The 24,791-nt window shown below is 37.4% G+C and overlaps 1 protein-coding gene across 3 annotated transcripts in view; it reads left to right on the top strand.

The window, feature by feature from the left end:
• Positions 1-24,791, top strand: part of st3gal2 (ST3 beta-galactoside alpha-2,3-sialyltransferase 2) — a 28,759-nt gene that overhangs the window by 700 nt on the left and 3,268 nt on the right. Inside the window, exons 2-7 of one of the 3 annotated variants that reach the window (XM_065278963.2) lie at positions 9,772-9,897; positions 12,675-14,208; positions 18,065-18,258; positions 22,814-22,993; positions 24,112-24,157; positions 24,290-24,409. In XM_065278963.2, coding sequence (XP_065135035.2) covers positions 13,702-14,208; positions 18,065-18,258; positions 22,814-22,993; positions 24,112-24,157; positions 24,290-24,409 — 1,047 coding nt within the window. In that variant the 5' untranslated portion in view covers positions 9,772-9,897; positions 12,675-13,701. Of the gene's footprint in view, positions 1-9,771; positions 9,908-12,674; positions 14,209-18,064; positions 18,259-22,813; positions 22,994-24,111; positions 24,158-24,289; positions 24,410-24,791 lie in introns of all 3 variants that reach the window. The other 2 variants (XM_073815758.1, XM_065278962.2) reach the window with 2 other exon arrangements.

Raw genomic sequence — 24,791 nt, 5'->3', positions numbered from 1 at the left:
AAAGTAGACTGAACTCAGAAATTACTTTTAAACTTACTCAAGAGAAATTAAATGACCAGAAAGATGACAAAGCATTTAAGACACGTTTCCCTTATTTTAAATGGACATATTATGAAAACCTGACTTTTTCCATGTTTAAGTGCTATAATTGGGTCCCCAGTGCTTCTATCAACATAGAAAATGTGAAAAGAACAACCCAGTACTTAGTTTTGGTAAACCATTCTCTGCAAGTAAAAATTTTTTATTGAAATTTTGCTCCCCTTGTGATGTCAGAAGGGGATAATACTGCCCCTTATTTCTACACTATCCAGCCATGACACTGTCATTTAGTGCAGATATCAGCTCATATGCATTTAAAATGACACACCCAAAAATGGCACATTTTTGCTCACCTACAAAGTGGAAATTTTCTATATGGTGTTTTGAGCTAGAACTTAATTTACATACTCTGGGGACACCAAATATTTATTTGACATCTTAAAAAAAGTCTTGTGAAATGTTCCCTTGAAAGGGTACCCTCCCAGTGACAACTTTTGTACCTTTTCTGAATGCATAGAATGAAAAACGTTCATGTAATATTGACTTATTTTAAGTACAAGCAAATTTCAAAGCTTTTTAAGTCACTTCATCAACTTGGCTGTTTTTACAATAATTCAACTTATCAAAATAAGTTTTTAAGGTGTTCTGAAGCAACTCATTGGCCAGTTTAAATTATTTGATTAAACCTACAAGTGCTGCCTTAAAATTGAGTTAAGATATATTTATATTTTTATATATTAAAAAGATATATTTATACAGTAAGATTTTATTTTACAGTGAATTAACAATGAGTCATTTAAGTATACTCAAATTGGCTTTTAAATTGGCATTAAAGTTCTAGTGTAGTCAATAATTTCATCACTTAAAACTCATCATAAAGCAAATTAAAAACACCACATAGACATATAAACAACAATAAAAACTTGATTTTTAACACAGTGTGACTTTACAGCTTAAATTCAATGTCAGTTATTTTGCAACTACAGTGTATTCAGTGAAGAAACCTTGTGATGTCTGGGACTTCCATGTACAGTACATCTGTACATCTTTACGCAATTTTTGGTGCACGAACAATATTAAACTGTAAAGAACTATAACTACAGCATTGAGCAATGCCATTTAGATTTTAATACATAAATACTTGAATAATCCAGGTCGATTGAAATCATCGCTGATTGTATTTGACATTAATTTTCCTTTTGCTAATTGGTTACACCCTTCCAGTAAGAGAATCTGGTAGATGAATGACAGTTAGGGTTAATTACACGATACTGATGATACAGCTCTCTTTCATCTAAAGTTTATTTTATTAAATATCCAGCATGGACACATGCAGTCAAAATTAATCTTTGGCAGCTCGATGTGGATGTCAGTCCACAAAACAAATGGCCAGATTGAGTTTTATTTGAAGGCCTGTGCACATCTGGTATAGTGTTTCCTAAGGCACAACAGAGGACCATCTATTTCTTATACCGGCTGCAACATTATTCACAGTGAGATTGGTAAAAGCATGTAATGAATAAATCATTGCATTGAATATTTTAATCGCTAGATGTGTTGCATAAACATGCATGTCAATTACAGTCTAAACTATTTAAATGTCATGAAGGCATGTTAGAGAAGATACAGAAAATAAACGCCCGGAGAACGACTTGAAACAAAAAGAATTGAAACTTATCTTATTTATTTGACAGATGCTCATTTTCTGTAACTAGGCTAGGGTAGCACCTTGAGAATTTCAGGAGCAAGCAAAAATCCTGCTGACAAAGTATTAACTAGGTTAACACTCCTTACAAATAGAGCATGCTGTCAACGAGTCACATGTAAGAGCTCTTAAATGGGTTACTCTATGGGGAAACCTTTTTCTATCAGGGAGTCAGATCAGGTTATTTTCCCAGGGTTACCTGAAATCCATTCCTTTCACTTTTGATAGCTTGAGAAAAGGTGCATTGTTATTTTTGTATAATTGTTGACCAAATAGGTTATATAGGACATGTATTTGTGCGTTTTTGTACAAGTTAAGGCATGGAAGGCAATTTTGTCCAGGAATTTTTTGTTATGCTGGTTGAAAATCTCTTCACATCCTGATGTTAAAATCAAATGGATGTGTCTTCTGTGAAAGGAGCAGGACAAAAAAATGTTCACCCAAACATTTCTTTCGGTCCCAATGCAATGAATGACCTCCTTTTTGCCTGTCAAGTTATGTATTTGCATACCACCATGTATTTGCATACTTTTTAACTGTTGCTACTGATTACTACTAGTTAAATCGGTCAGCTCTCTTGATGGTGATGATTTTATTTATGAAAGCATTGTTCATTAGGCTAGTTTTGAATGGTCATTGGGCTGGCTTAGTTATGCAGATCTGGCAACCCTGCATTATGCCATGCCCCAAGCAAGAATGGAAGGCTACATTCTGAAGCTAAATATGTTTAACAAGTCCTTACAAATCTATTTGCAAAAGCAATGTGAAACACCATTTGACTTTAGCTACCTGGGTGTGTGATAGCGAGGAACAATAAAGTGAATCCTCACACATTTTGTGGCATTCTCGTTTTCTTCACACACACATATGAGATCACTGGAAATATACCGAGAAGTAATATAATATGACAATTTCAGCTTTCACCCAGTCCAGTACTTTTAGATTATATTGCAGTGTGACATTGAACGAGTGCTCACAGCCGTAGCCCACCTCATTTACTAATTGTATGTTAATCCAAAATAAATTGGAATGAAATAGCGAGGGCCTTTTATAATTTTGAAAATTGACAGATTTAGGAAAGGAATAAAGGGACACTTTCATAACATCATAGAATCCTTTGTAATCTGCAGTGTGTGTGTGTCTGTGTGTGTCTGTTTGGTGAGGTAAGGGTTAACTGTGCCAGGCCTGAGGGTTACTGCTGTAATGTTTTGGAGCCAGCGTTGCCCTGGTTTTCCTCTCGATCGATGTGCTCTGCGACAGGCCTTGGCATCTGGCCCCAGTCTAGGTGGTCTAAGAGGATTTCTACTGAATGAGCGAGGGAGTGCTGAAAGGAAATACCATGTCGTGCAGAGATAGTGATGAAATTAAATCATTAAAAAGAACAGGATGGATAAAAAAGGGTAGAAAATAGAATAAGCCTCTTTCTATACCTGCCATTGCTGTAGAGAGAATGAGAGCGTAGGGAAAAGGCAGAGAAAGAGAGAGAGAGATAATACAGATGCATGGATAATTAATGGATGTGCTACAGAGAAACATTGAGATGTTAGGCATCAACTCTGTGCAACAAAGACAAGGTCAGTGAGAAGCATGGATTGGGAGAGGGTAAATGAGGACAGGCTAACAACAAACCGTATCGGTTTCTGAGCTTTAAAAATCATTACAGTAGAAAATCCAGCATGTTCTTTTTTATAATATATAAATAGGTACAGAAAAATGTCGTTAACCTGAGGTGCAAAATAGCATGGGATGTTAAGACTTGTTTGGATGTATCTTCTCTTACTTTAATGGTTAAGGGCTCATTATAGCAGGCTACGCGTTGGTTTTCATGTATACTTCTGCGTTGTCTTCCACGTCGTCATGCAAACGAAGCATGCCACACAAGCCCTGAAAAGTGAAGCCAAAACGTCTTGATTGCCCCCCAGTGACTGGTCCCAGTTTGGGTCATAAATCCCGCCTCCCCCATGTTATTCAGTAGGACTTGAGACCAACTAAACAATTTAATTACACTTCAATTATCTTTTTTCCGAAGCTGGTTTCTGTCATTTACTGTAGTTTTTATCCTGCTGATGTAAATTCAAGTGTTCGTTACAATAAGTTTGTTTTTAGTTAGTTATTTAATGCTATAAAAACGGTTGTGTCACGTCATGATTGACAGCTGTGATATGTGCATTTATGGGCTTTACTTCCTGCTCACTACTGCGCAGGACTGGTCCTGAAATCGCTACTGCGCAGACTCAAGACCCAAGATGTCAGCGCCATATCGGGACACTGGTGGCTTCACTTTTCACTGATAGAAGAGAGCAAACGGGCGTCGTCCATATTTTTTACAGTCTATGGTGCAAACACACATGAAGACCACCAGTTGGCAGTATCCACAGTAACAGCTCAACCGGCAATGAAGAAATGGCTTGGCCAGTAAACCCACAAACGAAGAAGAAGCAGCAGCTTGTTGTGTATGATTCGAGAAGACAAGCAGTGATGGAAGTAAAAAAACAGCGACTTTTGTTTGAGTTAAATCACTCCTTAACTTGGCCCATCTTTGTACTTACCGCCGCAAGTGGAAATGCCTTTAATGGAATGCGACGCAAACGTTTTTGACCTGACGGGAGGGGTTCTAGTGGACCAATCACGGCGCTTGCTGTCCGCGTAGAACAAACGCGTTGTAAAGTTTTAGCGAGGTGGACATCAGGCTATGCAGAGGTATGGATAGCCTACGCATAGCCTACAGCATATATGGCTGTAGAACTTGCGCACAACTATAAATTACACTTAAAGCTTTACTGTTCTGATCCTACAAATATCCTTTGGAGTGCTTCTTGTCCAATCAGATTTAAGGGCTGAAACTAAGTCCTTTTATCATACTGTTTTAATTTTCCCATGTTTTTAAAAAGCCATTTTTTTAATAGTCTGTAGTGAGTCATTTACTTCCCGAAAAGTCGAAAGTCCCTTAGGAGATACATACACAGTAATACAGATTTAAGAAGTAATGTGACTCTTCTTTGGCAGCTGCTGCTATTAAAATCTCACAGAGTGCACAAACAAATTTCTTGTGAGGTCATTTATGCAAGAATAATACAATGTGACTGTACAGTCCACTGGTTTTGTGCTTTAGATCTGATTATGATAGTTGACCACAACTTCAGCGACAGGGTTGCCAGATCTCTGTAACAAAACCAGGCAGACCTAGCCTAAATACACAAACTTTACTTTCATAAATAAAATAATTTTATCTTAAGTTTGAGAGTTGATGAAAAAAATTCGTCCACCTTGAAAACTTTAAAAAAATTAAACCGTGGACTTGACAACACTGTTTAGCCGTTTTCTTGACTTTCCGTTTCCTTATATTTGGGATGCATCATCAACTTCCTCTGATACTTTTTTCTATCAACTACATTTACAAATAATAGTATTTATGTAAAGACCGTTTACATCAAGTTCAAGACCAGAGATCAAGAGAAGACCAAGACTGGGTTAAGACCAGACCAGCACTCCTTAAATTCATCTAAAGGATCTGCATAACCTAATCCCTAAAAATCTTATAATGAATAATACACCAAATCTGTGCTGTTTGTTAAAAGGAAATGCACAACAGGTCTGCTTTGTTTGGAGATAATTAAAATAAACTAAAATTGTGTCTTAAAGTCACGTAATATTGATTTCTTTTATTGAAGGTTTATATAAAGTCAATTCAAATGCGTGCTCATATTTGTGAAAACAGCTCTCTTACTCTTGTGATGTTCCACCATTTAATTAGTTGCAGTCATGTTTTGTGGTCATTAGTATTCATTTTGTTAATTTTTGGCCTGACCCCTTTTATTTCTGACATGGAACAAAAGTAGCAAAAGAAATCGGATTAGAAATAAGTTATCAGTTACATTCAAAGTAGAAAGTTTGCAATCACATTAATGATGACAACAAATAAATCAGACATAAAATCTCTAATTAAACAGTGATCTGTCTTGACCAGTCTTGAAATACAATCCAGAGTCCTCTTAGTCTGAGTGTAATGGGCTTTTTACCTTGGGAACGATAAAGCAACTCGAATGTGAGACTCGCTGATGCACAAAAAAATGAAACAATAGATCCCTATAAAGTGAATTAGCACAAGACGATCAATCGCTTCGTGCTCTGTGTGAAAGCTCAGCTTTTTGGTGATTCGCAACTCTTTATCGCATCCCGCCCAGTATGAAGGATTTACAAGACAAGGCCGAGAACAAATGTGGACCGAGATCTTCAAAAATGGTCTCAAGTACTACAACACTGATGATTAGTACTAGACTGTAGAGATATGTCTGTGGTTTATGGTAACAGAACAGCTTCGTCTGGGAAAAGCAAATCATGACTAATGGTCAACAGTTGCTCCAGGAAAATATGATTTGACATAAAGAACCATAGTAACTCATTGCCTTTGGCACAGATAGCTGAGCTGTACATTGCCTCCTCTGGGCAGAGTCCCAATTAGCAAGAATATTCCATCCATTCTCAAAGCAAAAAATTGTGTGCAAGTTGGTGTCAGTGGTTAGGATAGCATGAGTCATGTTTTTGTTTATGTTCATTTTTATACATTTGGAGTGTTAGGGATGATTTCTTATGTGGGAACTTCTCATCTTTGACCAAGATAATTGGGACATTAAGTTAGTCAGGCAGAAAATAGTTTGGATGAGTAAAAGTAGCACCTAAGGTTACACCTAGTTTTACTTTCATAAGATGCATAAGGCTACATTAAATCTTCCTTGAAGAGGGTATTAACAGAAGGAATAGAAAAAATAAAATGAAAATCAGATATTTAATAGATTGCTGACAAATGACTGGACCTGAAGGCTCAACAAAATGACTTTGAGATGTGAATTGGATTAGAGATTTACAGTAGGCATCTTTCACTCATTTGTTCAACCTTGCAGGCAGAGATCTGAATATTTATTAGTGGGTTTGCTGCTGTTTAGAGGCCATTTACACAACAACAATTTCATCCATAATCGAAAAAGTTTTTATGCGGTTTGGCTGTTTGTTTACAGGAGACCGACAGCGGCATTTAAAATTGTACGTTTTTGATAACAACGCCTTGTCATCTCTGTGTAGACATGAATCTGTAATATTCATGTGTATGTGTTATTTCATTCTATCTGCTTGTTAAGGCTGACGTCATGCACCACTTCCGGGTCCCATGATCTTAAATGCCATGCGGAAATAACATCATGCTGATATACACTCGGATCATAATGCAAAACTTCCAAAAAAAACCTTATGCTAATTTTTATATCCATAACAAAATCCGAGATAACCAGACATGGAGTCATGGACGTGGCTTGTTTACGAAATTTTTATATATTGCTGTCTGTGCTTCCGTGAGCTTGGAGACCGCAGTGTATACTAGTTTATGATAAGTAGTGCTCATAAACAGCTGTTTATATAATATCCTCTACATACGTGCAGCACAAGTCCTGAAAAGTGAAGCCAAAACGTCTCCATCAATCCACAGTGACTGGTACTAGTACAGTTTATAAACCACGCCTCCCCCATATTATTCAATGGGACTTGAGACCAACTAAACAATTTAATTACACTTCAATTATCTTTCGGGATTATCGTATCGGGACACTGAAGTCTTCACTTTTCACCAATGGAACAAGTGTATAGGCATGCGCTAGTATAAACAAAACAACAATAGATGGAGTTTATTAAAGCTTCTCCAAATTTTTTTATAAAATGTTGCTGTTTTGTAGTCCAGGGTCACTTGTAGTAATAAGCCAACCTTATCACCCATTTAATCAAAACTGCTTGATGCTTTTGTCGTTTTGATTGTTTGTATTTATCGCTCTGTAGAAGAACACGTATGTGCACAGGCATGAAGTGTTTCTGTACAAGGTAACATCGCCATCTACTGGCCATAAAACAGCGTATTTAGTCATCTTTGCAGATCTGTGTAAGCGCAAGTCTTTTGACAGCCTTGTTGTATTTACGTGAATGTTTTTATTGACTATATAACTACCTTATTGTTAAATTTTAAATATTCTAATCTCAGACAGGAAAATTGTGATAGTGTATGCCTTTAATATTGTGAATGAATGATGTCTTTTGATATCTGTGAAGTACAGTACACTGGCACCAAAGGTCAGCCTGGTGAGCCATTTATTATTAAAGGGACACTCCACTTTTTTTGAAAATATACTCATTTTCCAGCTCATCAGAACATTTGATTTTTACAGTTTTGGAATCCATCCAGCCGATCTCCGGGTCTGACGCTACCACATTTAGCATAGCTAAGCATAATCCATTGAATGTGATTAGACCATTTAGCATCACGCTCAAAAATAACCAGAGTGTTTAATTTTTTTTCCTATTTAAAAGGAAAATATTCCCCTGCTATTGTAAGTGAAGGGGACTATTTTCAGCTGCTGCATAATATCATTGCGCCTCCTGCAACCATGTTACAGCAGCAAAGTCCTTGATTATTACGCCAGAATGAGAGTATAGTTTAGATCTGACTAGAAAATCGCAACTTTTAATTTTCTGTCGGTCTTAGTACACGATTTTACTACAGAGGAGTCAAGTTTTAAATAGGAAAAATATAGAAACTCTTCGGTTATTTTTGGGCGCAATGCTAAATGGTCTAATCAGATTCAATGGATTGTGCTAAGCTATGCTAAAAGTGGTATACCAGACCTGGAGATTGGCTGAATGGATTCCAAAACGATACACTGTAAAAGACGAGTAGTTATACGAGCAAGTTTGGTGGTACAAAATAAAACGCAGCGCTTTTCTAAGCGGATTTAAAAGAGGAACTATATTTTATGGCGTAATAGCACTTTTGGGAGTACTTCGACCCCGCGCAGTAACACCCTCCCTCTCCCATTATGAGAGGGAGAAGGGGAGCGGATTTTTCAGGCGAGTTGAAGTACTCCCAAAACTATTCCCCCATACAATATAGTTCCTCTTTTAAATCCGCTTAGAAAAGTGCTACGTTTTATTTTGTACCACCAAACTTGCTCGTATAACTACTCGTCTTAAATAGGAAAAACGTTGATGTGTTTGGTCACTTCTAACTTTATCTCTGAGTGGTACCATTGAATGAATGGGGCTAAGCTAAATGGTTAGGCAACCGGTTTCCTTAAATGGTTTGAGTTAAGTTGACTGTTAGGTTTTACAGTGTAAAAATAAAATGTTTAACTCTATATGGGAACTGGAACATGAGAATATTTAAAAAAAAAATGCAGTGTCCCTTTAAGCCATATTCTCAAAAATGATCCGAAATTATAAGCAAATTAAAATGTAACCCCAAGTCATTCACCTTTTTTGAAGGGGGCGGCAATTTCAGTTCTGGTTCACTTAGTTCCCAAGGTAAAAAAAGACATAATCAAAGAGAAACAGATGTGTCAGTAATGGTAAACTAGCAAGGTCGCATTCATATATTCACTTGGACTGAATATGAGGGGGCGAGTTTGTGCATGGTGCTTCTGAATGATAGAGCTTTAGAAATTTGATTAAACAAAGAGCCTTTGAACAAAAATGAAATGTGTCATTGCAATGTGTTTTGCACTGAAGATGTGGAAAGCAGGTTTTAATGAAACCAGGTCACCTTAGAATTAAATGTTTATTAAAATAGCTAAATCATAAATCGAGTTCCCCTTATAGAAAAAACATAACACGATAATCATACACTTTTTCCCCAAGAGAGGCCTAACAAGCAATAATGTATCCAGCTTTAAAAGGGTTTAATCCATTAAACATGAAATTAGATTAAGCCTTTGAGGCAAGCCGTTGAAAATGACTATTTTGAATTAGATTAATCCCCGTCTGGGAGAGCGTACGCTGACTCTGTCCATCTACAAAGTTAACCCTACAGTCATTGCAAACATAATTTCTCCTTTATGATTCCAACCTGATCTATAGTAAGTTAGACAGACAGCATCGAATCTGTACCATCAACTGTTGAGAGCAACCTGACCAGCAGTGAGCCATATAGAGAATGCAGCCCCACCCAGTACGTGAATGTCTGCTCTTCTCTTTCAATTACATTTCCATTGCAGCCAGCTGTGAGGTTTTGTTGCCAAGGCAACACAGACACCCACACTACAGTGTACGGCTCACCCTTGCTGAGCAGGCACATTGGTCAAGACCCACATAAAGCGACTGAACAACAAAAGAAAGAAAGAGTAAGCGAAGGTCAGTGAATGTTTTTTTGTGATACCTGCGTAAAGAAGCAGGGGGAAAGAAATTTGAAATACAGATATGTGAAGAATTTAAGTATGAATGTGTCTGATGCACTGTAGTATGCAGAAGTTCAGTAAGCACTGCTTGCGTGTCTGCAATATGTTTTCGTTGATGTGTTGACCGGAAGAAAATAATGATTGTTAATAATGTCATGTTGTGGATCTAGCGTACTGCTGATGTTTTTTTTTTATATATATGACAATTGAAAGGCTCTGAGTTTGAAAGATTAAATGGAGGGTGTGATGACTGTATTTAAAATATGAATAGAACTGACTATTTTGCGTTGTATCTTTTTTAAATGATTTATTTATTTTTTATGAAATCACACAGGAACAGAAATACATTAATAAAATCTAATAACGTTAGAATGATAAATATGTTGTGCATTTAAATCAAATATGCTTTTAAATACCTCTTACTCATCCCCTTGCCACGAGAATTCCAAGTTAAGCATTAGAAAAGCCGAGATAAACTAAAGAAGAGATGACACAAAAAGTTTGCGCATGGCCGCACATAAAAGTCGTCACTTTAGCGCGTTCACGCTTTTCAGAGAGACACGGTAAGCATCGTCGTTCATCTGATAACCGGTAAGAAAATCAATCCGTCTTGTGAATGAAGCAGAAATAAACGCTGCAGAAACATTAAATAATAGCGTGAGAGACGCCTGTCTCATATTTCACTACGACAGCTTTGAAGGCGATGGTTTTATGATATATAGTCACAAACAAGCCAGCAGAGGCTTTGTTGTTGCTCACAAAATTAAATTTGGAATTCATTTTTGTAACTGAAAAGGAAGGAGAGCATTATTTGTTCGCACCCACGCGTGCACAATCGCGCGATTTAATCTGCAGCAGCGCGAGGCACCTGTTTGTTCGATTTCTCATTATACTCTTCATAAGCTGTAATTGACCTCTTTGTAACACGCTTTTACGGTTAATATGTTATTGCATTGCTTTTACTGTCATACCAGTGCATTGTCTTGTATCTTTTAAACAAAATAATGTGGTTTTGACTTTACAAGTTTTCATTTCGTTGCATTCATTGCTGCATTCATTGTTTTGTATTATATTACAAAAGCCCTGACGTTGTTGTCCTCAGATTGTCCACACTGGTTTCTGTGCTCCAAATGCTGGAAATTTAGCACAGCAGATGCTCCAGAGAATGTGTGTCTCTTTCCAATAAAAACTGGGGTCACAAGAGTCCCAAAGATAGATGCACTTCTATTTAACTATGTTGCCTGAATTCAATGTATTTATTGGAGCAAGTCGTGAAAAGGAGGATTATAAATATGTGAACTCAGAGGATGGAGTTGGGAGGGGGGAGAGTTTGAAGAGATTGTCTTGGAATAAAAATATAAATATGTCAAATATTAAATGCAATAAAAACAAACTTTTTAAGTGTAACATTAGAGCATCTGCTTGCTATGCATCCTCATGGGGTGTTGAATATGTCCAGCAGAGAGATCGCTTTTCACCCCAGCGTGAATGGTTGTCACAGTATGAAATCTGTCTCTTTACAAAAGAGTTTTTACAATAGGACAAAAAGGTGTCCAATATCCTTTTTTTCCAAAGACATTTTTGTTTTCAAGAGGGAACAAGAAATGTACACTGTAAAAAAGTCATTTCAACTTTGCTTTATTTGTAATAGTTTTAAGTGTTGTAAAATTTATGTTTTAAACGTTGTAATAACTTGTGAAGCCAATTTTATAAAAATACAATTATGCACCTATTTTTTATAGTTAATTTATTTTAAACAATATATTTTTCAAAATTTTAAAAAATGTAGCAATTTTCAAAAAAATGTATATATTTTTAATTTTTTTAAAGGGATAGTATTATTTAACCCAAAAATGAAAATTCTGTTATTTACTCACTCTCATGTTGTTACAAACCTGTATAAATTTCTTTGTTCTGATGAACGTGAAGGAAGATATTTTGAGAAATGTTTATAACCAAACCGATCTTGAGCCCCATTCACCTCCATAGTAAAATATAACTATGGAAGTTAATGGTGCTAACGAATGGTTTGGTTACAAACATTTCTCAAAATATCTTCCTTTGTGTTCATCAAGAAAATTGTAACAACATGAGAGTGAGTAAATTATGACAAAATTTTAATTTTGGGGTGAACGATCCCTTTAAATCTAGTTTATCATTACACTTTCAGAAATAAAGGTACAAAACTGTACCTTTTCTGTCACTGGGGCTGTACCCTTTCAAAAAGTACAGCTTTGCACCTTAGGATTTCATTTTAGTACCTCAGAAGTACATTCTGGGACCAAAGAGAGCTTATTAGTACCTCAAAAGTACATATTAGTATCTCAAAGTTACATATTGGTACTAAATGTTTACATATCTGTACCTAATGGTCCATACAATTAAATGGAGCTGCCCCACTGACAACTAGGGTACATATTTTGACTTTTTTTCTAACAATGTTGGTCCTTAAGGTATGGTAGTCTACCCAAAATTGTATTCTGTTTTGTATTCCTGTAAAGGGTCCCAAACGGAAACTTAGGGTACAGCCCCAGTGACAGAAAAGGTAGTTTTGTACCTTTATTTCTGACAGTGTATGGTCTATGGCTTTTCAATTCTTTTTAAGATAAGTTTGATTATTTGTGCTTTTTAAAGAATATTCAATTTCGGCACACAAAAATAAATGGAATAATTGAATTAATATCTAGTACGTACTTCTAATCTATCTCGCTGTGTTTTGGAAGGTCACCCTGTGAATCAAGAAGAGTGGCTGTAGAAACCAGGAGCTGAATTTCATCATGACTCTGATCCTAATGTGCCGTACTCACCCAGACTAAAGGGACTTCTTTGGCAGCCAGCTGGCAGAGATAAAGCTCACATAGGTGGTCCAGCAACAGCAACCCGGAGATTATAGATTTGGAGATTAAGAAACAACAGCAGGTCAGGGCACACTGAAATCTGAGTTCCCACTTCACCAAATCAGAGCGGTCTTTGGAAAATTGGCTTCGACCAGCACGCATTTGCATGTACTTCTTGCAGGTCAAACTACTCGGATCCTTATTTTGTGCTCAAACTTTTTTATCATCTTTTGTTGATGTACCTCCAGCACTCCAAATGCTCCTTATCTCCACACCTGCAAGCAACTTCCCATGAAGACAATGTAAACGGATGACAGTTGATTATGTCCCTGTGCTTGTGTACTTCCCCCACAAAATGTTTATAAGTGCAGTTCACATTAGCTTTGTGAGGAAACACCACCCCTTTCCTTCAGTGACCGCAGTGTTACATCTCGGCTAGACGAAGCGTGAACGCAGCCAAACAGGATTACAGAGTCACACTCAGACAAACCTCGACACATACAGGACCGTTATGGAACAGACACGGATGACAGCCGTGCTTGTCTGGCACTGAGATGTCAAAACCACAGTGGGGACTAACTGTCATTGCTTGGAAAGCAGAGCTGATCATAGAGACAGGTTTTTAGAGAGAAAAGACTGGTGTGTGTTTGATCTGTGGCTGTGTGGATCGATCCGAGGCATGTGGAAAGGGAAAACTGGAGTAGATTCCGTAGCATAGCACGAGGAGAGCCAAAACAGAGAGCCACGGACACACACGTGGACTTACAAACGGAGTGATCAGAGATCTGGAATTTCACTGACATGCAATTTTGAGAGATTCATAGAAAATAAACATTTGTTTTTTCTTCTGAAGCCTTTTTTGTGCAGCTTGGACACGGTGGCAGGGGCAGGTTCATGGCAGTGGGGCGGACGCATGCCGTCTGTGCCTCCGCAGCGAGAGGGACGTTTGGGCTTCAGCTGGGGATGGGCTACATGGGCACGGACTCAAAGGACAGGGGAGTTGAGACCCTGGTTACCCGTCGGACCAGGAACTATGGCTGCAGCTGCGGGAGAACGCGGTGCACGGGCGGGCTCGGGGGGCATGCGATGCTCTCTGCGTGTATGTGTGATCTTGGGGTCCCTGGCAATCCTCTTTCTCACCTCGCTTTTCTACTCTTACTCGGTAAAAGGAGCCGGACTGCCTTACCTGGATCCCTCAGCATGGGAAGATCCACACAGAGTTAAGCTTGTTCCTAGCTACGCCGGTTCCCAGCGGACGATCCCTGCCGAGAGCACTCAACAGAAGACATGTGCCTGTGCTCGGTGTGTGGGTGACCCGGGTGTCTCTGACTGGTTCGATGAGAACTATGATGCAGACATCTCACCCGTGTGGACACGGGACAACATCCAGCTGCCTTCAGATGTGTACTACTGGTGGGTGGTAAGTGACTTTCTTGCAGTACTCAATGGTGTTAAATACGTTTCTTGTGCTTTTCATCTTCCTAACTAAATGTAACTAAACGTAAAAAGCTCCCGCTGTATGTAATTAAAAGAAGGCTCTGTTTGAAGTGCATTATTCCTTTAAATGTAAAAGCTTAGCACTCTGCAATAGTGCTTATGCATCAGATTAATGCAAAATGATGCCAAGAGGGCATTTTTATTATAGAGAACATGAGTAATGTCTAAGAAAAACTAAAATGAACGTGTCAGCTGAATAGTGTACGTCTGAAGTCTCGGAGTAAAGTAAAGCCCTGGAGGTGCTTGACTGAATTAACCAAGAGATGAAGCAAGATCTAGACGGCATGGTTGGGGAAATAATGAACTTGCAGAAACAACTAGATTACATCTTCTAAAAAAAAAATTTGTGGTTGTACAATTAATCAATAATAATAATAATTTCGCAGTCGAAATATCAAGGTGAATTATCAGAAATGATGATTTTTGTTGTCATCGTGCAAGCGCCTACTACGAAGCACGTCCAAATTTGAAGGCTCCTTAACTCTTTCCCTGCCAATGACGAGTTTATACAACAATCCATATTTCTGCTCTTATCACTAGGTGGCGCTCATACCAAACTTTTAAAACAATGAAGCATCCACTGATTCAAAAACAGTAAAAACTCTGTGCATGTTTTGATTGTCTTTTAAAATTTGAATCTGAACAAAAGTACTTTACAAAAATGCAATTATCTCAGCTTTTTTTCAAAATGTGGTATTTTTGAGGAAATCTACCCATTTTTGAAAGGAGATAAAAAGAGAACAAATAAAGGTAGGATGAAACCGTTTTTGTTTAAAAGCAGAGGGTCTGTTTTTATTTTATTTTGTTGTATGTTTATATATTTAAAGAAGAACATTTTCTGGAAGGCATTCAACTTTTGGGAATGCTGTTGCCGGCTGGAAACTTTATTTAAAACTCTGGCGGTAAAATCCTTCCTTAAGCCAGGAGGGATAACGAATAGATCCTTCACAGCCTCTGTTATCCCAAGATTTATTGCAGCCCATAACAGCTGAATATTTAAAAAGAAAAATTAAAAAAACGTAGTAAAATAAATATGTATTTGCAGAAAAAGGTCCTTGTCACTAGCCTGGTTAAAACCAGACCATTCTCAGTAGTAACCAAGTTATGGTCTGGGAAAGCTTCATAGACAAATATTTTCCAAAGGGGCTCCACCAACGGATGTCACTCAAATGCCTCTGGGCCCAATTGGATAGACCTAAAACCAATCAGAGCGCTCTCTTGCCAAAACCCATTCGTTTAGCCACCAATGCGGCAAGCTGGTATATCAGACTTTTTTCGAATCCAGTTGGAAAGACTGCGTTAACATCTTTTTTAGATATGAAGGGTTTGAGTGGTGTTCTATGCTCGGGTTTTAACGAAAAGGAAAAATTTTAATCGCTTAAAACAGACGTGACCGCTGATTCAAACAAGTGATGTTCCACAGAGGCGCATCCATCTTTGTAATGTACAAAATCTGCATCACCGTCCCTGCGCTGGCGTCATCGTGTAAAGCCCGCCCCAACGTTTCTGATTGGTGCTGCGATTTCAACGGATTAGAAATGGGCTCTTGCCAGACTTACTTGCAGAGCAAATCTAAATTTGCCGGAAGTTGTCTGGGTTTTCCCAGGCTACCTTATCATTGTTTTAAATATTGTTAATTGTTTTGTATTAATATTCTTTCTAAAATACTGTGTATGCTTCGTTTTTCTTTTGTTTATTTTTGTGGTTTGTTGTTTAAAATACTATTAATTAGTAGGGGAGGGCAAAAATTTTTCTTTCCAATTAATCATTTTTTAATCATAGTCGATTAAAAACCAATTCTCAAAGGCCACGAATCAATTTTTTTATGAAATAACCTGATCCTGTTTGATCAAGGAATGCGACTTTTTTTCAACATACATTTTTCATCTTGCATCAAAATTGTATAGTATTTAACATAATTGTTTGCATTTGAAAATTAGAGATGGGTTCTGTTTTAATGTACCCAAGTGTACCTAAAATAAAAAAGTGTAATATATAGGTTGGTGGCTCTTAATTTCTTTCTATTAATTACCCAATTATGTTCACTGTTTTTTTAAAATAAAGTATTTGTATTAAATCTATATTCATTGAGTTGAATCGAGAATCTGAATCGAAACGAGAATAGAAATCGGATCGATCCGAATCGAAATTGAAACGATCCGGAACATCTAAATTGATACCCAGCCCTATTAATTAGTTTAATCAACATCAACATTTATTTCATTTCTTTATTTTCATTCAATTTTTGTTTTAAAGTCAGAAGCGTCTCTGCTGTGTACTGCTGACAGGCATGGTGGGCGGGAATATCAGTTGATGTAACTATGGATCCTTTGTCGACTAGACTGTCTCATTTCAGTTTGCTTTGTGTACTTCGGAGGGTGCGTCCCTCAGAGACGGGTCCTCCTCGCCTTTTGATGTCCACTTCCTTCAAATGATCCTGCTTTTGAATTAGGGATGTAACCATTCAATCGCGTGTCCCATTAAAAATGCCTGTCTGAAATTGATTCTGAATCGCAAGGCTGCGAATTTTTTTTTTTTTTTTTTTTTTTTTTTTCCATGCACAGCTTGTGCGTGTACTACGGCATTTGGTCAGTAAGAAGTCCTTATCAATCTAAAATCATTATGAGTTGGAGTCGTTTATAACGTGCATTTAAAACGGCAACACTCGTTAAATAAAAATCATTCAAAATATTCTTTATTATCATGAAAATACCTGAAACGATTTGAAGAACAGCGTATAAATATTCCTGTAGACATTTCCTGGAATAGCGTATGTAATGCTGCTACTAATGTGGCACAAAGGGAGTTTCTGTGTAAGAGCGCCCCCTGGCGTTCGGATGTGCCGGGATTTCACCGTAATTCATTCATTGAGAAAACGCGCATTTGCACGGTTACACCCCTATTTTGAATTGAGACACAGCTGCTGTTTTGCAGTTGCCAGGCTGTTATTGGTAGTTGCTAAAAATCGTAATATTCTGATTATGAAAATAGTGCAGAATTTATTGTCCCCTAGATGTGTATACTTGCGCTCTCCTTAATGAGTTATGATTTCCGGTATTATTCACAAACTGTTTCTGATGAGTGTAATAAAGTTTAATACCACATAAAAAACTTTCTAACCATATGTATAAACCGTAATTGTGATGCTGGTCTTGGCAAGCGGTACAGTTTTTGTTTTTTGTGTGTCCTCCAATCAGTTTTTTTTTAATAGACTTTGTAATTGCATATACCCTTGTGCCTTGCAATTGGATGGTGCGGAAAAACAATTCAGTCTCATGATTATGATATAGCATTTCAGTCGGGCTGAAGTAAATGTCTGCTAAATGAGTAAGAGCAAACATAACAAGGATTAGTGAAGCAGCGCCAACCGGAGAAGAGGGGGTCGAATACAGTGGGTGTGAAAGCAGCAGTCTGCCGATAAAAATGCACACTCAGTGACTGGCATCTGACTCGAAACATCTGCCAAGAATTATTAGGTCCAGTGGAGAGGGGACAGTCATGGTGGGAGAAAACCAAAGAGAGATGTATTTGGAGGAAAGCCATGTTATGCAGAAAGAAAAGATTTTGTCATTAAACACGCATACATGTTTGTGAGATTTATTCTTTCATCATAATAGATGAGGGCTGTGGTGGCTAATTGGATGTATATTTTAATATGCATGTGTTCACAGGCAGGTGTTCAGATGGTTTGAAGTTAAAAGATAACTGCCCAACCTTCTGTTCATTTGTTTTTTTTCTCTCTATTTTTCTCTCTTCCTTCCCTTATGGGTCCCGTGCAGATGTTGCAGCCTCAATTCAAACCCCACAATATCCAGCAAGTTCTGCAGAGGCTGTTTCAGGTCATTCCAGGCCGTTCCCCGTATGGTTCATGGGACCCTGCCCGATGCCTGCGCTGTGCTGTGGTGGGGAACTCGGGCAACCTCCGTGGTGCAAGTTATGGTAAAACGATTGATGACCACAACTTCATCATGAGGTGAGAGACTGTATTTTTAAGCAAAAAACTGCAAAAAACAATGATTCTCTTAATGTTTTTATTTCATTATTATTTAACTCACAAAAAATGACTTTAGCTGGGTTTCACAGACTGGTATTAATGGAAGTCCACTAAATATAGATTTCAGATAAAAATAATGATTGTGTACTAATCGATTCTTGTTTTCAAACTACCCAGAAACATTCAATTCAATCGGTGGCCTTTTCTTCCGAATGAATTCTATGTTCTAGGATAGCACCGCAGTCAGATATAGTGGATTGACATTTGCAATTGCAGGTTTCAGATGAATGAACACGGAAAAGGGCAGAATGTGCATATTGCCGCCTAAAAAAAAACACAAAAAAAACCCAGTGTGGCAGGGGAGACGTGGAAGGAATAGTGTGTACATTTAGTGAGAATCAGAGAGATAAGCAGACAGAGATGGAGGCATAAATTGAGGTGCTATTTCAGTGAAATCTTTATTGATTCTGCTCTGAAGTTTTAAATTAATCCCCTATCCTCCCCGTATCCATTGCTTTCATCTGCCTTGCATGAGCTGTCTCCTTATTTATCTGTTTAACTGCTGTTGACTCTCATCTTGGCATCATTTAAGAGTCGGCCTGAACTTTCTGTCTCGGTAAAATGTCTTTGCAATGGCTGTTTATTGACGAATACATTTCTATTGAAAACATTTTGTGTTGTTATGAGTAGGGCTGCATATAAATACTTAAAGGTATAGCGGAAGATTTTCTTTTTCTGGGTAGATCGTCAAGAATATTGGTCATCCCAGTTGTCAATCATTCTGGTGATATGTTGACCTAAGGCCATCGTACGTGCTTGTCCGTAGGTTCGCTTTCTGCACATGTGCACTTTCAGGTGTATATGTGTGGTGGGCTACGGTTTCAACCATTCATTTGAAGCTAGTGTTCTCACCGTGTTTTGTCAAAATGTCTGAGGGTCGCAAGAGAAAATGTCTATGAATTGTATGACAAGAAGAAAAAGGCCTCTGAAGAAAGAAAGAAGACCAGAGTGTTTTCAGGAGACCATTTCACACACTGGCGTGCGCTAAAAGCACTGCTAGTAAAATTTGATGTAAGCTATGATTAACGATGCTAGCCCTGGCACAAGTCACGAACCGCGCAGACACCGTAAACATGCCGACAGCAACTTGTGCACGCGTTTAATAGGCGTTCCCTCTCTGGAGCAGGTAGAGTGTTGAGCATGTGGATTTGTTTTTAAAGTGGAGGGACGGTTCTTTTCAAAAAATTCGTGAAAATCTTTCGCTATACCTTTTAATATAAACCGATTTTTCTTAAAATTATACATGCATGTGTATGTATTTATATAAACATAATTATTATACACAGTACACAAACATATATGATGTAAACAAAAATCACGATTAATCATTATGCAGCCCTAGTTATGAAATTGTACATTTCATAAAATCAGTAAGCATCTTGTAGCATATTAACCATGCTGTTTAGGAATTGTCTGCATGGTAAGTTGAAATTGAGAATTTTGAAATATACATGTTAAAGTCTTCTGTTAAAGCCTACACCTTAAAGCAACACCAAAGAGTTTTTTTACCTTAACTCTTTCCCCGGCATTGACGAGATATCTCGTCAATCAAGAGAAAACGCTTCCCCGCCAATGACGAGTTTTTCCGTCTTTCCGCAATACCGCTATTACTTTTTAAACCCAGAAGTATTGCCCTATGGCAAGCTGCTGCATGTCCGTGTCTGTTTTGAAGATCGCTCTGAATGGGATCTCTATGAAAAGTCCGTCACAAAAATGGAATTATCTCTGCTTTTTGCTCAAAATGTGGTGTTTTTGCAGAAACCTACCCATATTCAAAAGCTGATTACAAAAGAACTACTGAAGGTAGGATGAAACGTTTTTTTTTTTTTGAAAGCAGAGGGTCTGTCCTTTCATTTGGTATATTGTATGTTTATATATTTGAAGAAGAACATTTTCTGGAAGACATTAAACTTTTGTGAAAATCATGAAAAACGCTGGCGCTGGCTGGTCACTTTTTTTTAAACGCTGGCGGTGAAAGGGTTAAAATAACGTTTCCAAAAAAGTTTCAGTGGTTCATCCACTCGAAACCGGGTGAACGGCACTTTCACATTCGCTTTGCAGCCCTCTATCGGCCAAAACCGCACTAAAGAAGTTTCCAACCGTCGGGTCGCGGTCCTGTAGTTTGAGTGAAAACTACAAAAACTTGCTTTACGGCAGACCTACAATCCAATCAGAGCCAGCTATGCTGCAGTATTTACGACAGTGCTAATGAACAATTACGCGTCTAACCTGTAGGGGGAGCAAAGAGCAATAAGTCTTTAGTGTTGCTTTAATTCAGATGCAGAAATGGTTTATAGTTGGGTCTTTGTTTCAGTGCCAAAAAATTAAAAAGGTGATAAATGAAATAAATGTATAAAAAAGTATTAATTATATTAATAAGCATTAAAGTAAATACTTCTGTGAAATACTCCCACTGGTAAATTAAAATTACATGTATATTATATGTGTATTAAAATAACAAAAGATGTGTTGTAGGGTTGTGCCGATAGACAAAGTATCGTGTATTGATGATCATCAGAAATATTGCTGATAGTGGGCTTTCGTGACAATAGTTAGCAAAAATTATTATTATTATAGTTTCACACAAACATGCAAATTGGGTGCTTTTTCTCGCATGAGAGTGTTTGTGGGCTTCACTTTGTGTGAGAGAGCTTGTAACGCCATTCCTGCTTGGACCTTGAACACGCGTGGCACAGACTTCTAGCTCTTTCAACCGACCCGCAAAGCAGTTTATAATTGCATTAAACAGTGTAGGATTTTGTTCCAGAATGACTCATTTGATGCAATACCATCAACGTCCAAAAGATGTTGCCAGCACTGAAAAATCGAAACAAGAATAACTTAAAAAATAAACACTGAATGTTGAGTGTTTAAAACCGAATGGACAGCAAAATACTTCACCAACAGCTGGTATGTCCTATTTGCCAAGAAGTATTACCATTTTTAAGGATCAAAAACTGCTTACCTCAGTTTTTATACATCATGGTGAAATGTATTAATTATCTAGCAAAGCACATGGAATGATTTGCATGCTTTAACTACATTAAGCATATTTTTTATTTATTGTAACCAGAAATGTACTATGGTCTTACCATGGTATTTTATTTGTAGTAAAACTGTGGTAATACAAATGACAATGAATCTGCTAAAAACATGGTTACTACACTAATAAAGCCATGGTTACTTTTCTTTATTTGTCGTTCATAGTATTTGGCCCTTTGCCTTTAATTCAAAACCTAATGTGGCCCTCGAGAAAGAAAAGCTGGCCCACCCCTGCACTAAAGCATACATGGAATGCACAAGTTTGTGAAAAAAATGCTCTTATTATTCCAGAATGATTTGGGAATGTTCCAAAAGTGTCCTGTGTCCTACATTGTGAGCAAAAATGTGACCTGACCTTTCCAACAAAGGAGTTAACTTTTTTTATCAGTCTCAGTATAATACATTGTGCTACTTTTAATTACTGACCATTGAAATTATGCAGAATTGTAAACATTTCAGCTATGTTTAATTGAATGCAGAAATACCAGATTTGCAATGCTATCTTTGTTATTTGGTTGTTTATTTTTAATGAAAAAGTACTCCAATAAATGTTTTTGTACAATATGTTATACTTCCACAAACTTACAATAAATAAGAAGTAATGTAAAGGATGTGTTTAAGCCTTGTTTTTAGCCATTTTGTATTAGACATTAATGATATAAAAATTTTGATTGGTAAATCATCCTGTTGGCTTCAAAACCAGATTTGAGTTTTAAGAAGATAAAGAGAGAGAGAGAGCGGGGCAGAGAGAGAGATGTGCATTTGTTGTGCCCAGCACCATTTCATCTAAAGCCTTGTTAAATCCTCCTTGCCGGATTTGTGAGATTTAACACGCCCACAAATGCAAACAAAACGCGTCTATAAACATCACCTCTTGGTGGTTTTCAGTCTTTGAGTGAATAGGGACATTATAGAGAAAGAATGTGAAAATGGTTGCTGGGATTTTTCTAATGAGAGCGTTTTGTTGAGAGAATATAAGTGGGTGAAATTCAGCTCTGAAATGAAAGTTCTCTCATCCATCAAAGCAACATGCATCTCTCTTCAATAGACAATCAACCCTGTCAGATTCACTTTAATCCTCACCCTCCCTGTCATCTCACTAGTCTTTTTCAGTCCATCTCTCTCAAAATTCTATCATTTTCTCGTCCTTGTCATTCTTTATACATTTGACATGAGGGTGATTAAAATGACAGAATTTTCATTTTGTAGGAGAACTATTCCTTGAGGCAGAAGGTCACCTAATTTCTCATTTACAGTATGCACTGTACACCTGATGCAGCCAACCTGAATGCTCATTTTCTTGTTTGTTCACTGTATTCCATTGTGGAGAAAATAATAAAATGGGGCGAAAGTAATTAGGTTTTAGCCAAACAAAAAGTGTTTGCTGAAAGTGAGTTTTTCACGGTCTAATTCACTCGGGTCTGTGTTCCAGGATAAACCTGGCTCCCACTGTCGGCTATGAAGAGGATGCAGGCAGTCGTACAACGCACCACTTCATGTACCCAGAGAGTGCCAAGAACCTGGCGGCCAACGTTAGCTTTGTGCTGGTGCCCTTCAAAACTCTCGACTTATTGTGGATCACCAGCGCCCTCTCCACCGGACAAATCCGCTTGTGAGACAAGTAACACAGACATGAAAATGATACCTATATGAGTGATTCTCACAAAATCCAGACTTGGGTGTTTGGCATCAGATTTTTTTTAACTCTTGAAACCAATTTTTTTGCACATTTAAGATTAAGGTCTGAACTTACTATAACCATTATTTTTAGAGGATTTAAAGCATATTACCTATAAAATTATTATATATTTTTTTGATTATCATTATAAAAAAAATTCATTACCGCAACGTGATATTACATTAAATATATGCATTTACAAACTCATGTTTCGGTAATGAGAACTAAAAAGTTGTCTAGGTACTATGACAAACAAAATTTCTACTTTTATCTGGAGAGAAAAAATAAGAACTGCTTACCTGGTAGCCATCTTGAGCGTCACAGTCAATTATGTCCCTTCCAACAATTTTTTTTAAATGTTAGTTCCTTGAGGGCTTAAACAATGATTGAAAATTGTTGCGGAGGATGAGAAAATTGGTCTTGGACACATTTATATTCCTTATTATTGTCTCTACATTTACCAATGATCACCAAATACAACATGTTTCTTTACTGTAAATGTTTATAGTATAACATGCACTGAAGCTTTTTATTTTTTAGATTTTTTAATTATAAATATTCCCATATCAAAGAACCCAAATCCAGTCATGGACACATTGCGGTAATGAAAATTTTCCCCTTAAATGTGGAAAAAACTACAAAGTTGGTTTGTATGATGTCATCTGAAATCATGTGCAAAATAGTACATGAAGAGATGTTTGTTACTGTATGCTTCTTATTTTGATACTCTTACTTTGCATTTATTTATCAAAATGTTTCATGACACCTCATAAGTCTAATTTCGTGAGAATCACCCATATGTACAACTGTGAATACTGCTATAAATGTTCCCAATATTATTATGTTCATATATTCTGTCTGTGAGCACGCTGCAGTATTCTGTACCTAGAAATCCATTATTCAAAGCACCCACATACACACAAAAATAATTTCTTTAACAATATTCTGTGCTTCTCTTATAAACACTAAAAGTTATAAGCTGTCAAACCTGGTGCTTAGTCTTCCAGCATCTCGCTTTATAATAACTCCATTACCTTTTCTGTTTCTTTTAGTACTTACGCTCCTGTAAAGCAGTTCCTGCGTGTTGACAAAGACAAGGTAATATATTCGGCAACCCAAAATAAATGCTATGAACCTTTCATTCAATCTTCATCATTCTGTTCTTTGTGGAGTTACAAAAGGTTTTGTGCATCAGGTTTAAATAATAGATTCTGGTTTTATGTCCTCTAGGTTCAGATCTTCAACCCTGCTTTTTTTAAATACATCCATGACCGGTGGACACGACATCATGGTCGCTATCCATCCACTGGCATGCTGGTCTTATTCTTCGCACTGCATGTGTGTGATGAGGTGAGAGTTAAGCCTGGAGTATAGTTTATTTTTATAGGCACAGCCTTCCAAAAGATAGTTCGACTCGTAGGCATACAAAGACGTTCGACGCATGCATATTGCAACAAATTGCTTGATATTTTTAAATGGCACCTATTGTCCGATTCACGTTTTTAAATTTCCTTTGGTGTGCATTAGTACATGTAATGATATGCAAAAGGAACAAACCCCAACGTAAACGATGACGCCAGTTATCGTCTCCAATGTAAATCTCTTTTCTTGGACTACAACAAACACACGGATTGTAGGCAACAGTTTACTTCCTGGGATTGGTGATGTAGACAAGACCGACATTAGCTACCAAATCTTTCAAACATGGTAAGGAGCATCACGTTTCCTGCTG

Source organism: Paramisgurnus dabryanus, chromosome 9, assembly GCF_030506205.2.
Source record: "Paramisgurnus dabryanus chromosome 9, PD_genome_1.1, whole genome shotgun sequence".
Lineage (NCBI taxonomy): Eukaryota > Metazoa > Chordata > Actinopteri > Cypriniformes > Cobitidae > Paramisgurnus > Paramisgurnus dabryanus.
The sequence above is the reverse complement of the archived record's forward strand: the minus strand, read 5'-3'. Positions and strand labels throughout refer to the sequence as shown.